The sequence below is a fragment of the Frankliniella occidentalis genome, unplaced genomic scaffold (genome assembly GCF_000697945.3).
Source record: "Frankliniella occidentalis isolate FOCC.00 unplaced genomic scaffold, Focc_3.1 Scaffold6, whole genome shotgun sequence".
NCBI lineage: Eukaryota > Metazoa > Arthropoda > Insecta > Thysanoptera > Thripidae > Frankliniella > Frankliniella occidentalis.
In genome coordinates, this window is record NW_026267136.1 from 2,617,333 (window position 1) to 2,637,624 (window position 20,292).

At 40.7% G+C, this 20,292-nt stretch overlaps 4 protein-coding genes across 7 annotated transcripts in view; 2 read left to right on the plus strand and 2 right to left on the minus strand.

Moving 5' to 3' along the window:
• The first annotated feature begins 2,942 nt into the window (after positions 1–2,942).
• On the plus strand, positions 2,943–4,226 carry LOC113207758 (alpha/beta-tubulin-N-acetyltransferase 9). 3 transcript variants are annotated; one of them, XM_052272557.1, is made up of 6 exons: positions 2,943–3,110; positions 3,204–3,313; positions 3,394–3,450; positions 3,524–3,661; positions 3,729–3,823; positions 3,888–4,226. In XM_052272557.1, exons 1-6 carry the CDS (start codon positions 3,034–3,036, stop codon positions 3,948–3,950), a joined length of 540 nt encoding a protein of 179 aa, XP_052128517.1. In that variant the 5' UTR covers positions 2,943–3,033; the 3' UTR covers positions 3,951–4,226. The 3 variants fall into 3 exon arrangements, with proteins under 3 accessions (XP_052128517.1, XP_026280224.1, XP_026280225.1); XM_026424439.2 differs by having other exon boundaries at positions 3,908–4,226; XM_026424440.2 differs by having other exon boundaries at positions 3,560–3,661; positions 3,908–4,226.
• Positions 4,037–7,107, minus strand: LOC113207757 (protein Spindly). Its single transcript, XM_026424438.1, has 9 exons — positions 6,889–7,107; positions 6,636–6,821; positions 6,419–6,565; positions 6,168–6,347; positions 5,883–6,092; positions 5,709–5,807; positions 5,525–5,631; positions 5,250–5,440; positions 4,037–5,179 (listed from the first exon to the last, which is right to left on the minus strand). Exons 1-9 carry the CDS (start codon positions 6,994–6,996, stop codon positions 4,224–4,226), a joined length of 2,184 nt encoding a protein of 727 aa, XP_026280223.1. The 5' UTR covers positions 6,997–7,107; the 3' UTR covers positions 4,037–4,223.
• Positions 7,108–7,396: 289 nt separating this feature from the next.
• LOC113207747 (alpha-(1,6)-fucosyltransferase) lies at positions 7,397–13,095 on the plus strand. The gene is made up of 10 exons (XM_026424424.2): positions 7,397–8,238; positions 8,331–8,413; positions 8,494–8,674; positions 8,758–8,923; positions 9,003–9,189; positions 9,297–9,537; positions 9,642–9,821; positions 9,933–10,083; positions 10,162–10,422; positions 10,522–13,095. The coding sequence occupies exons 1-10, from the start codon at positions 8,027–8,029 to the stop codon at positions 10,612–10,614; spliced, it is 1,755 nt and encodes a 584-aa protein (XP_026280209.1). The 5' UTR covers positions 7,397–8,026; the 3' UTR covers positions 10,615–13,095.
• Positions 13,096–14,315: 1,220 nt separating this feature from the next.
• Positions 14,316–20,292, minus strand: part of LOC113207748 (protein phosphatase PP2A 55 kDa regulatory subunit) — a 73,431-nt gene continuing 67,454 nt past the window's right edge. Inside the window, exons 3-12 of one of the 2 annotated variants that reach the window (XM_052272535.1) lie at positions 19,687–20,042; positions 18,706–18,771; positions 17,919–18,016; positions 17,630–17,795; positions 17,426–17,538; positions 16,968–17,310; positions 16,716–16,885; positions 16,410–16,625; positions 16,169–16,326; positions 14,316–16,091 (exon numbers count right to left, since the gene is read on the minus strand). In XM_052272535.1, the coding sequence (XP_052128495.1) occupies positions 16,174–16,326; positions 16,410–16,625; positions 16,716–16,885; positions 16,968–17,310; positions 17,426–17,538; positions 17,630–17,795; positions 17,919–18,016; positions 18,706–18,771; positions 19,687–19,963 (1,602 nt within the window). In that variant the 5' untranslated portion in view covers positions 19,964–20,042 and the 3' untranslated portion in view covers positions 14,316–16,091; positions 16,169–16,173. Of the gene's footprint in view, positions 16,092–16,168; positions 16,327–16,409; positions 16,626–16,715; positions 16,886–16,967; positions 17,311–17,425; positions 17,539–17,629; positions 17,796–17,918; positions 18,017–18,705; positions 18,772–18,929; positions 19,115–19,686; positions 20,043–20,292 lie in introns of those variants that run through there. The other variant, XM_026424426.2, reaches the window with a different exon arrangement.

Below are 20,292 nucleotides of genomic sequence, written 5' to 3' on the forward strand. Positions count from 1 at the left end.
GGGGGGTGACTTTTGGGATTAGAATCCATTGATTGACTCCATTGGCAGCCAGCGCTTATTCGGTCAGAGACAGCGCTGTATACACAGCAGGAGGGGGGCCAGCGACCGCTCACCACCCGCCAGGAATTTCAGACGAAATTTCACAGAAGGTCGCAATTTGGCTGTGCAGCGGTGTGCTTCTTGCATGCGACAGTCTGATTAGCACGCGGGTATAAGTACACCTGCAGTGCCTCCAGGGCCGGCACACTTTTGCGCGCGACTAGCTCCGCGGCCCGACTGGCGGACTGGCGGGCGGGCGTGCGGAAGAGGCACGGCGTTTGTCGTTTTCGCTGCAGTTTAGCAGCGGCAGACCGTTATGAAAATACTGCGACTGGTCGGAAATTTGGGGACGCGGGTGCAAAATTGCAATTACAGTCGTTGTTAGCCCGACTTCCTCCCCTTACTTTCGGTATCGCGATAAATCACCCGTTGCACGCCGGGTAAACCCTTGGGCTGGTCATTGCCGGGGCCAGCTCGGGCCCGCAGTGGTGTGACGCCGAGAATAAACTCAAGGACTCTGCCTCGCGGAGGTCTGGGGCCGGCCCGCCCCTGTGCCCCTTGAGCTGGCTGTGCCCCTTGAGCTGGGCTCGGACCCTTTGGTCGCCCCGTAGAGGTGCCCGCGGTGCCCCCGAGAGGGTCGTGGCGTGGCGTGGCGGGGCCGGGGCGGGTCGCTCCGGCTCCGAGGGCGGGACGTGGGCCTCGTTCACCAAGCTTATCGGGCACCAGCATCTAAGTGCCGACGAGTGCCCATAGCTAGCGGGACTGACTGGCCTCCGCCGTCCAATATTTCAACGCCTTTGCAATTTTTCAACAAGCCTGCTCGTCGACGTCGAGGTGGACGCGGAGACGGAACAAGGACGATGTACAATAACTGCAAAACCTGGGAGAATAATCGAGAAGGGGCGTTGTCTTTCGTTTCTCGAGCCGAAACTGTCAGAACCGGTCGAAAGGTCTGCCATCCTCGCCGTCGCTCCGCCGTGAGTCAACAAACCATTTCGTTTCGTTACGGCAGCGGGCACATAAAGAAAGTAAATAGTTTTCCCTCGACGAGTTTCACATTTTTATGACAGCTTCCGTGGCAAGCCCCGTTATGCGACGGCCGCGACGCCGTCCGCCGACCTCGACGGTCAAGGGGAAGTCTCGGGGCGTTCACCCGGTTCAACCCCTCCGCCGTATGACCTCGCGAGGTCACGCGGCGGCGTGCGCTGCACTCTGATGCAGTGCGCCCTGGAGCTACACAGCGAAGCGACGACGGCGAAGGGCGTTCTGAGCAGGGCTCCCCGGGTCGTTCGACTTGGCGGGTAGTGCCGATCTTGGATAAAGTCCCCCAAAATGTTCGTACTGTTTTGAAAAGGGTAAAACTAACACGAATATATTCGAGATTGGGCACCGAAAGTCAAATAACCCGGGGAGCGCCCCGCCCTCTCCGATCAGGCTCCAGCGGCGCGCGCCTTGTGGCCGGGCTGCTACTGCACCGCTGTGCAGCCGTGCGGGCGGGCTGCCTACCCACGCGGCGCCGTGCGGGGCCCGGCGGAGCCTCCAGCAGCCCCGTGGTCTGTGAGGCGGTCAAGCCGCTGGGGGATGACGACAGGCGCTAGGAAGTCGGCATGCAATACGACACCTTACACAGTCAACCGGCAACCGGAGCTGCCCGGTCCACGCGGAATAAGTGCGGGAGCTTCAATAAGCAGGCGTCAGACACGGCAGATGATACGGAGCCACACCGAAAACTCATCGAAAAGCTGTGTAGCAGTGATGGCGTGGCGTTGGGGTTAATGGTGCCGGAGGGTATGGGGGTGAGGTCGCCGTCGAGTAGTGCTGGCCGCATTATGCAAGGCGATAGGCATGGTGATAAGACGGGCACCCCGCCCCGCCACGCCGCCGCGGCGGTTCCGCTCGGGCCCAGAGGGCGGCCCCGTCCCCGGGCCTCCTCACCCCCGCCCAGCGCCCCAAGGTCATTCGCTGGCCACAGCCGGCCGCACCACCATAGTATAACTCTACACCACAGGGGCTGACGAGGACGAGGAAGGCCAACCGAAATTGAAGGAGTTACTTACTGCTTTATGTTCAGTTCCATAACCCCATGCATCTCAGAATTTTGAAAGAGAAAGCGCGCAAGGCCCATTCTATGTGCATCTCTCCTTGCGCGACGTTCATCCGACGAGTATGAGGTATTGGGTACTTACGACGAAGGGTGCCTGCTGATCCGCCGGCGTCCAGGGCCCGATGCGACAGCTCTCGGGGGGCTGGCGAAGGTGTACGTCTTGGGGCCGAAACTTCCGCTGGAGCACGCCAGGGCGGCGTTGTGCATTCTACGCCGTGACGAGCGCGCGAGTCCCGGTTACCGCGAGCGTGCCGATGACAGGCGTCCCCGCGGAGCAGAGGGGCTGTCGAACGATCATTTAGGGCCGAAACGGGAACCCGTCAATGAGATACGAAGTGCGGAGCCGCTGTCAACGGGAATGCAGGTCGCCATCGTTGTTTACTAACAGAGCAGAAGACACAGCCGGTTGTCATGGTCACAATGCGAGGACCCGTCCCGTTGTCCCGTTCCTCCTACTCCCCGCGAGTCGCGACTCGCGAGCGCCCTCAACGGGCAAAGCTGCCACGTGCTCAGAGAGTCTGAGTAGCTTAATCGCTCGATCAAACTCGATCCGCGCATCCACATCTACGCAATCCGCTCTTAGTTAGCCCTTGCTAATCTATCCCCGCAAGAGAAAACCGAGAAAACTGACGATTGTTGAAACAGCGGTGCATGGTCGATCATAATGCAAATGTAAAAATTGAATTAAATTCTAAGGAAACGGGGTTGGGGGGTATTAGTGGAGGTCGGTCGAAAGCGTCGAAAGGGCGCGCGCGCACGCCCGCGAGTGTGTTGGTCGTGTTGGTGTTGAGGATCACTGGAAGGGGAAGCGTAGTGAAGGGGAGGGGAGGGGGAAATGGAGTAGTGGAAGACAGCTGTCGGTGCCGGTGTTTTAAATTTTTCGCTCCGAAATGAAACTGAATGAAAATACCTGTATTCTTGGAAAGGATGTCGTTTTAATTCCGTACCAAGGACAACACGTTCCAAAGTAAACTGCGACATTATTATTATGATTAAAAATGCAAACAAGCTGCTAGAAACACATGTTATTAATTATAACCTCTTTCATTCCATCAACCAGATATCACAATTGGATGAAGTCAGAAGAACTTCAACACCTTACAGGCTCAGAGCCACTTTCTCTGGAAGAAGAGTATGAAATGCAAAAAAGCTGGCATGTAGATGCAAACAGTATGTTAATGTAATTGAGAGTCTTTATTCCTTTGCGCATAGCAATGCCGGTGTTTATGTTTCTCTTGACTTGGTTTCAGAATGTACATTTATTGTCTTAGAGAAGAGAATATTTGAGGAAACTGGTGATGAAATAGGTAACTTTTTAGCTACCAACCACATTTAAGTGAAGTACAGTATGTCTCACTGAAGTTGTTAATTTATTTTCAGAAGCAATGATAGGAGATACTAATTTGTTTTTGTCAGATGAAATACAGTGCCAAGCGGAAGCAGAAATAATGATAGCAGAGCAAAGTGCTCGAGGAAAACGGAGAGGCTGGGAAGCAATGATGATTATGCTTAGATATGGTTGGTAATCAATGAACATTTCCTCTAAATTTTTGAATAAAATAAACTCATACATTTTTAACTACAGGTTTGGAATGCATCAACATTAATAAGTATGAAGTTAAAATAAAACTCGACAACAAAGCTAGTATAAAAATGTTTTCAAAAATAGGATTTTTAGAGGTACAGCCATTAACCAATTAAATGCATCCAATTTATTTAATTGAGTTCTAACGAGACATTCCAGTATTACTATTTTTGTTGCAGATCAGTCGAAGTGAAGTATTTGGAGAGTGTACAATGCAGTTAACAAAGAATGATGATTGGGTTGAATGGCTCCGGAAGGAGACAACTAATTACAGAATAGTTGACTATAATAAAGTGAACAGCGTGCAATAGATCAATAAATCTCCTATATTTGTATTTTAAAAACATGAGTATAGTGCAATATAATTTAAAAAGCATTTCAAAGTCAAAGAGAATTTGTGTTACAATAGTTTTACAGGTAAAAGTATAAAGATTTAGTCTGAAAAGCAAAATGTAACAGTCATATAATAAAATAAATTACAGCATGCAATAATTTTCATTGGTATTCAGTTTCTTTTGATACTATAATTCTTCTAGTCATTTTAGGCTTTGCAGTTCTGACAAGTTTTTTGGGTGGTGACTGCTTAACACTCACTTCACTTTTAAAGGTTTCTGTTTCGGAAGCAGGTTGGGGGTCAGCAAACCTCACCCTCCTAGTTAGATTTTGATCAATAGGTATAAGTGAGGGCCTTGAGACTTTGGCAAGGATTGATTGTCTTGGAGCTGGAAATTTTGGAATAGGGAGAATATTTTCAACATCATCATGAGTAGGTTTTTGAAAACAAGATTCACTTTCACAGGAATTTTCTGCATCAGAGTCATCAATGCTAGTGCTTTGATTGCCATGGTGTAATTCTTCTCTTTTCACAGAAACTGTTTGAGAGCAATCTTCTAGCTTAGGCTCAGGCTCTAATTTAGAAGACCCACGAGTAAAAATATCCTCCCTGAGTATCTCTGCAGAATTACTTTCACTCAATGATTCAAATTGGATATTTTGCTCCTTAATCTCTGCCTTAAAAAGACCAATTGGTTTTGTTGGACTGGGCAGAACAAATTCAAATGGTTCTTCTGAAGCCTCCTCTTTAACTGAAGAACATTCTTCCATGCCTAATTTTGCAAGCTCATCTGGTCCAGATTCTGCATTGAAAGTGAGAGATTCAGTATGTTTGAGCAAACTGTTATCATCTTCACTGACACCACTGCTGTCATCATTTGACAATTGAAGCCTTTCCATCATCTCTGCTTTTATAAGTCGTTTGGGTTTAGGTAAACTTGGCAAGAGGGAAGAGGAAACAGGTAAAGTAGAGGTGCAAGCTGGAATTTCATATTTAACATCTTCTTTTGGATATTCTAATATATGGTTATTTTCCTCAACTGGGTCAGTTTGAGTGCTAGCTGTCATTAGTCCATCAGAGGAAAACAATGTTTTCTTCAAACGTTCAAGAGATTGCTCTGAAACAAAAAGAAATGTTAAGTAGAGTCATATTACCTTAAAATTTAGGCTAGTCCTTCAATTGCTTACTAGGTGATGGTAGGTCTGTAATATTTGCTTCTCCCAGTTTATCCCTCAGAACAAGATTTTCAGCATTAGCTGACAAAACTTGTGATCTGAGAGTCAGTATCTCGCCACGAGCCATGTAGAGAGCTTTTGCTTCATTCAATCTTTCTGATGACCGCTGCTCCATTTCGTTACGTAATTGAGCCATTTCTTTCCTGAATAAAACAAAAAACATCAACTCGTATTTTAGGGTGTTCTGTAACACTTTACAGAATTATTTCTATTGTTCAAAAACATACCTGGACCGTTCAACAAGATCCTCTGCAAATGTAAGTATTTTTGAATCACCGTTCACAAACACTGGTTTTTCATCTCGTTTCAGATCATTTACTAATTTCAAAAGTTCCTGAAATATTTGATTTTTATTTATAAGATAGAAAAATAGGTTTTGAAGGTGAGGGAACTGAGAAATTATCTACTCACCTGAATTCTGATTTCATAATTATCTTTCAACCAAACATCCCTGTTATCTCTCTCTTCGGCCTCTTCCTGCCACTTCCGCCGCAGTTTTAGGTTTTCCATCTATAAATTCAAATCAGGGGTAAGAATTCTCAAGTTCAAGGAAATTCTTCACTTACACTGTGATATAGGTCTTACATTTAGTCTTTTGATCTCAGCACATTTTGCACCATAATCTTTCTTCATTTCATTGTATTTTTTAGACAGAGAAGAACATTTCTTCAACATATCTTGTCTTTTATCTTCCACTTCTGCAAAAAGAGAATTTCCTCGGCTTGCAGAATCCGATGGACCAGCTTTCAAACCTGCCAACTCACTTTGAGCCACAGCTAAACTTTCTCGAAGCTCCTGTAAGGAGAATTATTTTCATCTCATTTCATATCATTCACATAGAATTGAAAACCTGCAGAAATCAAATCAAACCTCTATCGTTTCAGATTGATCCGTCATATCAGATTTACAAATTTTAAGTTTTTCTTCCATCATTTCTAAGTGTTCTCTGGTGTTATTGAGTTCCTCAAATAAAGCTGTTTTATCTTTCAATAAAATTTGATTAAGCTCTTGGTGCTGCTCGCAAGCAAGACGACCAGCTGCATGTTCTTCCTAAAAGTACCAATAATAATAATTACAGAGCGCATTACAGTGAGATGAGAGAATAAGGTGTTAGAACTGACCACTAATTCCTGCAATTCAGCTTTCAAGGAGGCAACCGGTGATGTATCTTGAAATTCTCTAAGTTCTTTTCTTGTTTTGACCAATTCATCCTTTTCAAGAACTTGCTTTTGCCGTAGTTCCGATAGATCATTTTCTAAAGATAATATCTGTAAAACAAATTCCCAGAAATAATTTCACAAGATAATCATAACGTTATCAAGTAATCTAGCAACCAACCTTGCTCTCTAAATCTTCAACTCTTTCGGCATGCTCCTCTTTAAGTTTGAGAATGGACAGGGCATGTGACGCATTTAGATCGTGGAGTTGCTGCTGTTGACTGTCAATTTCTGTCTGATAGTCAGCCTGAATCCTCTCTGACACAACAAGACGACTTCTCAAACTGTACACCTCTTGAGTAAGTTCCTAAAGTAAAAACCCATGTAAAATGTTTTCCCTACAAAAACAACAAATTGGTTTTACAAGAGAATACCTCAATCTTCCCAGATTGTTCCTTGGACAGTGAAGATATTTGCTCATATTCAGCAGCAAAATCACGAAAACTTGAGGAATCATTATGCTCACTGGCTTCGCCGCTCATTTTTCTGAACCGGCCAAAGGAGTAAACCCTTTCAAACGATCAAGGAAAACTATAATGCACGAACCGGCAATCAAAACTAAACCAAACGCACGAAAACTTTCAAATTAAAGAACGTTTTTCTATTGTTTTCTGTTGTCTGTCATGACTTCAAAATACCAACCTATGTCGACGATTATCTGTCCCGTACGGCAACTTAAAAACAAGTCTTCGATGTAGACTTAGAAAATAATACACCGTTAGTTAATTAGGGGCAATTAGTAGTAGAGATTGAAATATGAAACCTAGACGTTGAAGATCAAATCTTTATCTTTTGTTGTAATAGTGCAGTAAGTGGCACTAGCCGACGACAGAGTCGTGTGTACCAACGTAAAAAGCGTAAAAAGTGATGTCTTAGAATCGCAATGTTTTCAAATTATTTCAGAGCTGTATTGCCATGCACAATTAATAATAAGAAGCACTGCGGTAATAGGTTTTCGATCATGGATTTCAATTTTTTCAAATGAGTTGTAACTGTTGTATTGGATTGAGTCGACTGACAGACGAGACGGAAGGTGGGTGGTGGAAGGGGGTCGACAACATTGACAACAATCTCAGATCATCGGAGTATCCAAAACTCCCGATGTAATTTCTAACTTTTTCCTTTAAGTCCTCTAATCCGTGCTATTTGTGATTCTGATTTTGTAATTACTTAAGACGCTCTGTTAAAGCTTTAGGTGTCGTATGTTAGCCAATGGTGGGCACCTAATGTTGTTCTGTGTGTATGTTGTGGTGTCAAGAATGTGTCAAAGATTCTAGAAATCAGTAACCTCTCCCGGTAACAAAATTATTAAAAGAAATTGAATGATGGTCTGGATACATTCCACTCTGAGAAAGACGTAGTGGTTTTCTGTATAATCTTTCCCTGGTTCATGATACTAGATACAGTTTTTACTTTATCAATCAAAGTTTTACCCTGTCAAAATTAATTTTGGCAGCATTCCATCTCTGTAAGATATTCTCATGCAGTTTGTTGAGCCCCAACTCTTGAGAAATGGCAGGGTTTGGTCGACTTTTAGCATGGTGGAGGATACTTTTAGTTTTCTTAATAGTCTGGCTTGTAGTCCTGCTATTATCTGGTGTGCGTTCCCCCAATACGTCACCGAGTCCAGAACTTGTAGACCGAATGCAGAAAGCATTCAAAGATTTACAAGCCCTAAAGCATCAAAATGCAAAATTAAGAAGCCTTGTATTAGGCGCTCAAGGGTTAGTAGTAGAAAAATCAAGAGAGTATCTATTATTTTTAAAATTTAATTGGTTTTGCTTTCTATTTCATTATTATTGATTGTTTGTCTTAGCTCACTTTTCGGAGATGATCAGGCTGGCAACTTATTGAGGCCTGAGGATGATATAGATCCAAGCAATGGAGCTTTACCTCGTGGTGAGAGCAGTGGAAGTCTGCTGTGGAATGGTTTAAGTGGTTCCTATTAAATATACTCTTGTCTCTTTATGATGTTATAGGACATGATGAGCCAAGTTCTGGATATGAAGTTGCCCTGCGGAAATTGTACAGGGGAATTACTGAATTGGGCTATTATACAAATGCAGAAGTTAAACATGCCCTGAAGCAATCCAAAGACAGCTCAGCAACCCTTGCAGACAGACTTTCATCCTTGCAAAGTGGTATTCTTGAACACAAACAGTAAGAAAAGCTACTACTTTTTTAAATAGCTTGCTGTCTTCTTCTTTATATTGCATCATTGTTCAGCAACAATTTTGTTTCAGATCTCTATTTAAATATCTATCCCAAATAAGAGATGAGGATGGGTATGATCAGTGGCGCGAACAAGAGTCACAAGATTTAAGTGACCTTGTACAGCGCCGCATTCAATTCCTCCAGAATCCTAAAGACTGTAAACGAGCTAAGAAACTCATCTGTAATCTCAATAAGGTATCATCTGTGACAGCTTATTTCTAGTTATTTAGTTATAGCATGTTGATGGTTCTTATGTATATCGATAATCTTCTAGGGCTGTGGATTTGGGTGTCAGCTACATCATGCTGTCTACTGCTTCTTAGTTGCATATGGAACCCAAAGAACTCTCATTCTGAGATCTAAAGGGTGGAGGTATCACAAAGGAGGTTGGGAGGAAATATTTAAACCAGTCAGTGATACATGCTTATCTTCTGAAGGAGATTCCCTTGCAAACTGGCCAGGTAAAATTAATATCATTCGTTATCCTTTTTCACTAGAAGCATTTAACCAAATTAGCCAATGTCAACCTGTCTGTTCTCTCTTTCCTTTTTTTTTTTCTCCATCCTAGGAAAGCCAGATACTCAAGTATTAACACTTCCTATCATTGACTCTCTACTACCACCTCGTTCACAATATCTACCTCCTGCCGTACCAGCAGATCTTGCCCCTCGTTTAGCTCGTATACATGGCCAGCCTATTACTTGGTGGGTTGGTCAATTCCTGAAATACCTACTGCGACCACAACCAGTTATAAGTGAGCTTCTGCTAAACACTCAAAACAAGTTGGGCTTCAAGGGGCCTATTGTGGGGTATGTTCTTACCTAACTTCTACATTTTTTATTTGTTTTTGGAAAATAAGAAATTTTATGTCTAGAATAGAGATTTCATCCAAAAATTATTTTAACCTTTTCAGGATTCACATTCGACGTACTGATAAAGTTGGGACCGAGGCAGCTTTTCACCCTCTTGATGAATATATGCCAGCTGTGGCAGAGTGGTTTGACCAACAAATATCAAACGGCAAAATTATTGATAAGAGACGTATCTTCCTTGCTTCTGATGACCCTAAAGTAATTGCAGAGGCACGTAGCAAGTAAGTTTCAATTTAATCATCCTTACAGTAGACAAATTAAGATACTAACTTTTACTTCAGTGTTCATGAATGTAATGCTTCTTTTAAAACCTTGTAACTTTGTGTTTTTAGGTATCCAGATTATGAAATTCTTGGTGATCCAGATATTGCTAAGACAGCTGCCATTGGGTCTAGATATTCGGACAGGTCACTGTATGGGATTATTGTAGATATACATTTCTTGTCACGGTGTGACTTTTTGGTGTGCACATTTTCATCTCAGGTGTGCTAAAACTCAGTTAAATTGGGATCATCACAGAGACGAATGACAAAGAAGCTAATGAAATTATTATATTATCAGGTTTGCAGAGTTGCATATGAAATCATGCAGAGCCTTCATGTTGATGCTTCAGCAAGCTATCGATCACTTGATGACATTTATTACTATGGAGGGCAAAATGCTCACAGCTGGAGGGCAGCACAGTCACATTTTGCTCAAAAACCAGAGGAAATTGATCTTAAAATTGGAGATCCTGTGTCAGTTGCTGGCAATCACTGGGATGGTTTTTCTAGGGGGAGAAATCTCCGAACAAATTTGCAAGGTCTTTTCCCCTCATTCAAGGTGAGCCTGTTATCCTTTGTATGAATTCATATGCTTTTCACAGTCTTCAGCTTGTATATTGCTTTCTGATTCTATGCTCAAACTTATTTCTTTTCCTAGGTTGAGGACAGAGTTGAAGCTGTAAAATTTCCAACATACCCTGAAGTTCCCTTGAAGATTACTCAAGATGCTCCATCTGTTGTGGAAACATAAATCTTCTAGCTGGGATTAGTTGTATAGCCATGTGTGCCTTCCTGCCACCGGCTGGTCCGGTTAACTTTGTTTCATTCTTAGGCAGCGTTATTGTGACTCTAATGGTATGGAATGAAATGGATTATATTCCTTCATGTGTTTCATTTATTGGCTGGACATTATGTTAATTATTCCATTTGTACATTTTTTTTGAAATGTGTTTATTTTGATGATTTTTTTCCCCATTATTATAGTTACGATGAATTCTAGTTGCAGGCATACAGTGGTTGTGTTAAAGATTCACTGGTCTAAATAATATTACCAAGTAGTTATTGTATCCAAAAGTAAGGTGCATCCGACATGGTTAGGAATTGTTTGACTTTGTTTTTAATTTATTTGACTGTTCTCAAAATCTCCTATACTCAAAAGTACTTTGAAATGGTATGCAATCATTGATTCATTAGCTTTATGATCTCGTCTTCCGTTTCACAATTTATTAATTAACATCCAACTTTTTCTTTTCTTCTGAGGAAACTCAGAGATTAGAAGGCAGCACATAGAATTGTTGTCCAAGGCTATCTTTTGTGAAAGCCTGAGAACACACTTATTCCCCTTGTTCTTTTGACTTTACATGATCTTAATTTTTGTGACACTTTTGTTTAGTTTTGAAACTTTATCATGTTTGTTTATTGCACGGTGAAGGGCACATCTGTGAACAAAGTTTGTCTGTAATACATTTGGTTGGAAATTTCTGTTTATCAGAAGGTTTTTCAAATCCAAAATATGAAATTAATGATCTTAAACATCAGGCAACTGGAAAAGAACACATGTTTCCGTTTATGTAAATAAATAGGTATGTATGTATGTTGTATGTATGTAAGTATGTATGTATGTATGTATGTATGTAAGTGTATGTATGTAAGTAAGTAAGTAAGTATGTATAAGTCTGCGTGTGTGTACATTCTGTATGTACCTATGTAAATTTAGAAGCCAATATTTGATCAAATATTGTCAAATAATGCATATTGAAGAAGTGGACATGTATATCACATCTAAGACTGTACTTGGTCTATCTTAATTAAATGTATCTAGTAATCAACGTATTACAATTGAAACATGCATGATTGAGGTAGATAATATTTTATACATATTGCTCATTCTAACTTTTGAGATTTTATGTTGGTGTCATTTAAATACTTGGAGGAGATTTCCATATCTGAATTGTGGCTGGTAATGGTGTACTTGAGTATGCTGATAGATTAAAAAGTAGGAAGAAAATGTTTGGGAAACAATTGGTATTAAAATTAAATCCATTGTGAACTCTAATCTTCCTTATTATGTAGATTGGATTTGCATTGAGCTATCTACATCAATGATTGTATATAGTACAAAAGGGACCAGATCTCTGAGCCAGAAATGTATTTGATGTTTTGTGCTAGAATGTCATCCCATCAATTCTGCTGGTTGAACTTACTTTTTAATACATCATCTTATTTTACTCTACATTCTACGGTAATTTAATTTAAAGGTTCATGTCAAGATTGATATTATTTTTTGTGGAGTGTTTGCTACAGTTTTTTACACATGACAAATATGAACAACCTCACAAACACCTACACAACACACATTATATGCACTATTTGTTTTGTTTGTAAGTGTTATTTTTATTTTGAGTTTTTATTTTTGAACGTTTTAATTTTACTTGTGCTGTCTAAATGATCTGAATGTGTATCTATCACCTTTTGCCAAAGTATTTCTTTCGCCTGATGGAACAGGTATCCTTCACTCGCAATCAAATTGACCATGTTTATTACAAAGGAGACTAAACTTACTACAAACCTGTCAGATTTGTGAAATCAAAGAGCGCAAGAATCAAATGTTAAATTTCATGCGAAACGTCTATTGTTTTTTTTCTCTCTTTTAATGATTTAGTGCAGTCAGAGCAAATAGTTCTCTAAGATTTCAAGGTATGATTTATTTTTCATTTTATTATTTCACCTTGAACAACTGGCATTTCTTTTAGACAGTTGTTTGGTGGTGTTCGTTCATCTAATTGAATTTGTGTTGTGCATGAATGGAATTTTCAATTTTGTTTATTTGTTCTTCAACTTCATCTCATTAAATAAAGACAGTTTTAGAGAATAATGTGGTAGCATCAGCAGTCACATGGAGAGTTCTTGAAGTTGCAATCGAAATGGACGAACATCTAGAGTGGCCCCCTCTTTTTTTTTTCAACTCAGTGCCAAGAGAATTCTTTTGATGAGTAGGCTGTAAATTGTATCTGAATTTTACCCCTACTACCGCACAATTTGTTGATGCCAACAGAAAATCCTCCCTTGTGAACTTCAATTGGTGTAAGACATCTACTTTGCTGTGATATTTTTGAGGCAATGTATATTGATTTGTTTTAGTGCATCATAAGAGACAAAGTATATGCATTACTATTCCTTGATATGGTTTGTAAAGGAGCTCATTGAATAAAACTTACGAAAACCTTTGAGAGTTACGTGTTATGTAATATACATATGAAGCAAAGAACCTTTGTGTTTTATGACAGCAATATCTTGTCATGGACCAAATTTTGAGGTTTTAAGGCACACTGGCAGTCAATTGTAAAATCCACGGAACATGGTGTTCAACTCAATGTTTATTTCATAGAGTTGGCATTTTTATTTAATGATTTACACAAGAGGAAAACACGTAACAACAGGGTATTGCTTTCCTAATGTTATGTGAACATGATATTCAAGATGCTCTTTTTAAAAAAATATTACAAATTAAAAACTTTGTTTAGGTTCAAGTTTAAATACGAGTTGATGTCAAACTCAGCAGCTCATTCTAAGGTACAAATTAAACATAAAAGTTGAATTCAGGACATATACAGCATTTTCACACAACTCTCACCAATCACTTTTGCTCACTATAACATATATCTTCTCATGTCATTGCATGAACATCTTTACAGACTAAATAATATGGCATTAGCGTTCCAAAATGCCCAAACTGTTTAACACAGCATTGTTTCAGCATTGGAAGGGTACACTTTGAAGACTTACAGTGAAATGCATGGTCCACATGAGGACAATTAACAGCAGAAAAAAAGACGTCCTTTTCCCATCAGAATTTAAAAAAAGAAAAAAAAAACGTCACAAACACATCAACAACCCATGGTAGCCAAGTACCAGTAGCAATGATTACATAAAACAAAAAAAATGCTGATCAGCCCAACAAGTTTGAAGACCTTCGACAAGAGTGGAATCAAGGATTTTAGAAAACAATTCTGTTACCCCTTATTTTGAAAAAAAAATGAACCCTTCCTCTAAATAAAGCAAGTAATGTGACAGAACAGCATGGTTCTTGAAAGGGCAAAGCTTTTCACGTCACTTATATCACAAACTTTTTAACCGAACATAAGGGTACCAGACAACACTTCTCATATTACCCGCAATCCTTTGAAAAGAACATCAATCAGTCTGATGGTGGAGGGTAACGCATGACTGATTTCGTCAGCCAAAAAAAAAGTAAAAAGGTTTAAGCCATACTACAAGCGATATATAGACTCAAGTATACAAACTCCCTCAGCTTCAATTGCATGAGGTCACCCTGTAGGCCATTACTAATCCAGCTACAAGCCTCACGGAAACAGAAAATGGACACAGCACCTTTTAAGTAGGCCAGCAATTGAGTAGAAAAAAAATTATGAACAATAGAAAAGCCAACACTTCAGTACAAAAATATTTATTAATCATGTATCAAAATGAATTCTCACACTTGAACTATCCTGATAACTTCATATTCGCCCTCAAGTACGGAGAACAGAAAATGACAGGTAATCTCATACCCTACATGTACATGAATGTACTTTTTCAATCAGATACCTACCTACAAACACATATTTTTTCAATCACAAATCATAACTGAGCATATCAGGATTCTATATTTACTGAAGGAAGAGAAAATTTTAAGGTGTAAAACCAATGATGCTTAACAAAATTTATGAACGTAAAAATTAGAAACTAATTAACAGTACAGATGGGTCTCAATTCAAATGAGTAACAAAATTATGCATTGATAACAGTTGACAGCAACAACCATTGCACATTTAAAAAAAAAAGGGGGGGGGGGAGTTATAACTTGGTGGATAAGACTCAGACCACATAAAATTACATAAAACTCTTCATGGGTAAAATGGACTTTAAACGTTAACTACTCACACGGCCATGAAGAATCCATCACTGGGCATTAAGTAATACTGGTAGCATAATAACTTCAACATACAACCTGACAATCACTTAATTTCAAAGCGGTCTCCATGGATTGTTTACAAGTTACACATTTAAGTATACTAAAGTTCGCTATAAAACCACTGGGTTCTCCTCATTAAAACACATTGACCCATTCATACAATCATTTGACAAAGCCAAAATGCTGACCAACTTTCCAGGTAGCACAATGAGGGAGAATACTTCAGAAGTTCATTTACTCTCCCTCACTGCAAAAAACAAATATTAAGTACAATTCATGAAACCGAACAAGTTGACACATAGAAGCCTGTCAAAGCTGTCAGATGCTTAAATGTTCAAAACATCACTTCATTTTTTGTTTTTTTAACATAGTATTGATCAATCTTACCATATGTGCAAGGAAAACCAGGATATTTCAAATTGGTATAGTCATAACAATGAACATTCACTTAAAATGAAGTTTATCTTTAGACCAAAGGATATATTTATATGGGCATGCTACTGTCAATTGAAGTCAATACAGCAAGTCAATTCACAGGTTAGAAACAGGGAATTGGCCCAGGGGATGGTTCATGGAATGCATCCTCACTACCCTAACAATTCAACAGGTACCTCAGTCAATCTGTCAGCAGAAACTGCTGACTCCAACCACTACCTAGTTCCTTTTCATACACAAGTCATAGTAAGCCATAAATAAATAAATTAACGAAACAGATAAAATAAATGGAAGGAGCACAAGCTCTGCTTGAGAGAAAATGAATTGGACTGTTCAGTGGCAACTATCACTTTGCTTAGACTGGCACAGTAAACCCCACTCTTGCTTCAATAAATAACATAAATAATGCTAAAAGATTGGCCACTCCATGTAGAAGAAGCAGAAAAGAGCCTAAAGTGGAGAATTGTAGTACGAATGATTGCCCAAAATTTATTGAGATAGATACTAATGACTGCCTGATCTTAAGTGATCAGATGCCCTCTTCATTATTACTACCATATGAAAATAAGCCACTCCTGTCACATTAAATCAATAGCTAATGAAAGTTCATGAATTATAAAGAACGCAGACTGTCCCTTTCACAGTTAATGAGACTGCCTTCAACTCCTTCCCCAAAAAGCTAACGGAAGACATAACTGCAACTTGAGCCTTGGCAAAAATTAGCGCAGAATAGCCCTTTTCGATGAGAGGAGAACTCCCGAGGGTCAGTCGGTGGAGGCCATGACGAAACTACTGCACCAAGAGTCTCTTTCTGTAACCTGGAGTCCAAAGTGTTATAATTAAAAATAAAGTAAGATAACTTCAAATGAAGAGAATTTTAAACCCAAAGTCATACTTCAGTTAGAATTTATCCTGGAACAGGAACAAATTGTTGGTAGCTGCAACAGCAATGATATTCTCTAGAGGGTGCCAAGCTGTATGAAGTATTTTTTTGTTGAAATCCAAGCAGTCCACACTGATATCATCCTTCTTCCTCTTGCCTCCAGTGCACACCTGTACAACATATTCAATGATATAATCAATAAAAAATAAAAATTTGTAACACATACAAAACAACAAGGGGACATTGATAATACCTTTCTTGGCTTCAAAAGTGTTTTAGGCTTAGCCACGTCCCGCGAGGCTTCTAGAGTTGCATCTTTTTTGGTGGTTCGATCAAACATGCGGAAAAAGTTGTTGTAGGAACCAGTCATAATGGCTGAGTCATTGCCATTCCAGCAACATTCAAATTTATCAAAAATGCAATCATTTTCATACAATGAGCAGAGTTTTGATCTGAGGTATTCATGAACCTAACGCCAGAAAAAAATCATACACCAAACAAAATTAGTGCTTAACAAAATCAAGAAAACATTACACAGCTAACTTCAAATAGCACTTACAGGATAAGACTCAATGGGTTTAGTTTCCATGTGCAAGTCCCACACCTTCACTGACAAATAATCTCTGGAGATCATATACCGTCCAGAATTTGAAAGTTTCACATCTGATATACTTGAGATAATTTCAGAGAAGAAACTCCGGTTGGTCGGGTCTTCTGGCTCTTCAAACACTGAATAAACAAATGTAGAAAGAAAATGTAATTAAGGGAGTCAATCACACTAGGTTCAAGCAGTAATCTAATAAAAACTCACATTTTGAATGCCTATCACAAAGTGCAGCAGCACGCATGTCACACAGCCTGATAGTACCCTTGCTACTGCTATATACAAAGAGGTTGCACTCCACTGGGTGAAACTCAGCAGCAGTGATAACTTCTGTCAGTTCTTCCATGTTGGTGGGCTTAATATCTACAATGTTGAAGCTCTGATCTGTGATCTCCAGATGCCAAAGATTGATTCGGAGATCATCTGCTGACAAGTATGTCTCCTGGTCTGAGTTTACACTAATTGAATTTATATGGTATGTGTGCGCATTAGCAAAGATTCTTCTGGGTGATGCTTCAACCATGAGTTCCATTGGTTTTATAACAGGAACCTGGCAAGAGAGGTGTCTTAATCAACTGCAGATGTGGAGTTTGTTTAAAATTTAAAAGAATTTTGTACATGAGCACTCAAGCAAATATAAGTTGACAGGGATAGTTTAGACTTACTCTGAGCTGTGTTATACATGATGGGTCTCTGACTTGTCCTGTTTCTTCTTTGGTGTTATAACCTTCAACTTTCTTATCCCTTTCAGATACTTTCCACAGTTTAATAGTTTTATCTGAAGGAAAAAAATAGTGTGATTAAGAAATTGGGCAGTACTACCAACCAATAGATTGATAATAACACCAAACCCAAAATTATAATCCCACCATTTGTAGACAGCAGAAAGTGAGCTTGATTCTTTCTCCTCAGCCATCGGATTTTATTGATTTTTTCTTCAATTTCTAAGCTTTTAAGGTAATCAAATTCAGGCTCATGGCTCTGAAAAGTGCTGTAAACATTGTACTCCCCTCTCCTTGGAATTACACTTTTACTCTGAAAGTAAGGATTACAAAATTGATTAACATAAAAACTTATACATTCCAACAGAAATGCATAACAGAAATAGAAAAATTTTACAAATATTTTTTTTTTTGAAAAAGAAAGAAAGGAGCTTACAACAGGATCTCTTTGAAATATGACCACCCGACCTCCTTTGTCACCAGTGGCTAAGAGGTCTCCATCGTGATTGAACTCAACACATGATATGATATCAGCTGAAACATGAAAATAAATATTTGTTACTTTACAAGATAATCCCCAAAACACCCTTTCTTTAAATCAGATTAAATAAAAGGCAAAGGGGGAAAAAAAGAACAAGAAGACTGAACCTATGCTAATGAATGAATAAATCAATGAACTGACAGAATTATATTGATACTTCGACCGAAATAAAAAGTCCAATACCCGATTCACTGAACACTTAAATAATTTTGATTACAAAAAATTTTGTATCATAGATGCCGACCTGTAACATCTTTCATTTGAATTTACCCGGAGAGGTTAGGGTCGTATCTTCTGCGGACTATGACAACAAAGGTTAAATAACAACGGTCAGGACAAGAGAGGACAAAATTAAGCCCGACCTCCACCCCCGATTGAAAAAATCATCTTGTGAAGAAACACAGCAAAGAAATCGACCGTTTAAAAATTTGATTCATGGCTTTTGCGCCTTTTCTTTCCTTGGCAAGTGTTCGAATAGCGGCGGAAAATGCCGCATCAAATTTCTACTTAAGTCTCTCAGTTTAGAATTATAAGACATGTTTCGTCAGTAACGAAAAGAGAGGGCGTCAATTAAAGGGCCAAATAGTACACAAACAACTGTCGTGAAGTTCTGCTCTGTTGAGAGGGGAGCAAGAACATAAAGCTTGGACAGGACAAGATAGCTAAGCTTTACTCAACTCACCTTCGGTAACATCGTCGTCAAGCGTCCCTTTAACCTGGGAGAAATACCACTGCGTGTCTCCATTCCCTGGAATAGACACCACCATTTCAAAACGAGTCGCACAGGTAACCTTCTTCAAAAACTTTACCAACGGCGTCTAATCGCATCAGCGACCGGATCGGGACTAGCCAAACAGAGGCCTAAATGGGTCAGGATACGGATAGGCTTCTATACCACTCACTTACCAGCCATATCAGAACCCGGAGGATATTTAAACATAAGTTTTAAACCTCGATTTTGTAGACTAACACCTCAAATCGTACAATAGTCAAAAAGGAAAGCGGATGGAAAAGGATTTGTCACATTTCAATATAAGATTTCTTAGACCTTCCTTCCTTTATGGCGGCACTCACGAGTGAAAAACATGTGACGTCATAGGCGATGCTGTTTTTTCGGAACAGTTGACTGTCGCGACGCGTTTAGGTTTCCGTCTGCTGGTAAGGCGCCAAATTATTGGCGCGCAATTTGAAACTGCCACAGCCACACGTACAAAACGAGAATATTTAAAGGGATTTCGTTCAGATAAAAATATTTTGGGGAAAAAAAGATGTATGCTCTGTGGCTTATGAAATGACTTGTAAATCCAAGTAGGCCTCTGTTTCGTTTTGTCACCGTCCGCTTTCTTAATTTCCGCGATGGTAACTTTTTTCCTTCGTTTTAAAGACGATTTTACTTATACCCATCTCATAATTTTACTTTTCACAAAATCGAGGAGAGTTTCATGACCGTGAGATTACTTTTGATTTGAGTGCATCCTGTGTGTCAGGGCTATGACACAGCAGTCCGCCGGGTTTGCATGCCTTAACGCACTCAAGGGGCCATGGCGCCGTACGGGTGGAGCGAGTAGGCAAACCCGCACACTGTCCTGTCGTGTCCCCGACACACTGGGAGGTGCCTCCGGGCTATGGGGTAAGATCAATCGTCTTTTGAACGAGGAATCACCTGAACGTTTGGCCCCGTTGACAGCGGTGTTGATGATGCAGCCCAGCCTGGTCAGGGAGGACTGGCGGATCATCTCCGTGGACTTGGCGAGGATCTGCCGCGGGGGCGACGGCGGCGGGGACTTGCCCCTGTGCACGGCGACCACCGCCTTGGCCGAGGCCCCCTTGGCGCCGGCGCCCTTGCCCGAGGAGCCCTTGCTCGAGTCTCGCGGACGGTCCGACGCCCTGGGGCTGGGGCCCCACAGGCCCACCCCGACGCCCACCCCGGCGTGCCTCATGGCCTAGAGGGCCCGGAGCGGCGCACGCGGGCGGGGCGGATCGGGGCGGGGCGCACCCGGGCGGCTCAGCTCAGTCCGTCTGAAACACACACACACACAGGTATGGGTGGAGGTCATATGGCAAACACTGAACACCCACGAGGAAAAGATCAGAAAAATCTGAAAAATTGGGATAAATCAATAAAAATAAGAGAAAATCAGAAAAGTTAGGGAAAAACAGAAAGATTGGTTGAATTTACTGTGAAGGATCCTTCGTGCTGTGCGCCGGCTTCTAGGACTGTTTTAGCGCGGGAGGACCATATCCAGGCCGTTTTCACCCCCCCCCCCCC

Bases quoted from the DNA above. Each gene is read 5' to 3' on its own strand.
- LOC113207758 (XM_026424439.2), top strand. From the start codon at position 3,034: ATGAAACTGAATGAAAATACCTGTATTCTTGGAAAGGATGTCGTTTTA. The intron at 3,111-3,203 runs GTAAACTGCGAC...TCCATCAACCAG, and splicing joins CAAGGACAACACGTTCCAAA to ATATCACAATTGGATGAAGT. The intron at 3,662-3,728 runs GTTGGTAATCAA...TTTTAACTACAG, and splicing joins GATGATTATGCTTAGATATG to GTTTGGAATGCATCAACATT.
- LOC113207757 (XM_026424438.1), bottom strand. From the start codon at position 6,996: ATGAGCGGCGAAGCCAGTGAGCATAATGATTCCTCAAGTTTTCGTGAT. The intron at 6,348-6,418 runs GTCAGTTCTAAC...TGGTACTTTTAG, and splicing joins CTGAATTGCAGGAATTAGTG to GAAGAACATGCAGCTGGTCG. The intron at 5,180-5,249 runs GTAAGCAATTGA...TTTTTGTTTCAG, and splicing joins TACAGACCTACCATCACCTA to AGCAATCTCTTGAACGTTTG.
- LOC113207747 (XM_026424424.2), top strand. From the start codon at position 8,027: ATGGCAGGGTTTGGTCGACTTTTAGCATGGTGGAGGATACTTTTAGTT. The intron at 9,190-9,296 runs GTAAAATTAATA...TCTCCATCCTAG, and splicing joins TTCCCTTGCAAACTGGCCAG to GAAAGCCAGATACTCAAGTA. The intron at 9,822-9,932 runs GTAAGTTTCAAT...TTGTGTTTTTAG, and splicing joins ATTGCAGAGGCACGTAGCAA to GTATCCAGATTATGAAATTC.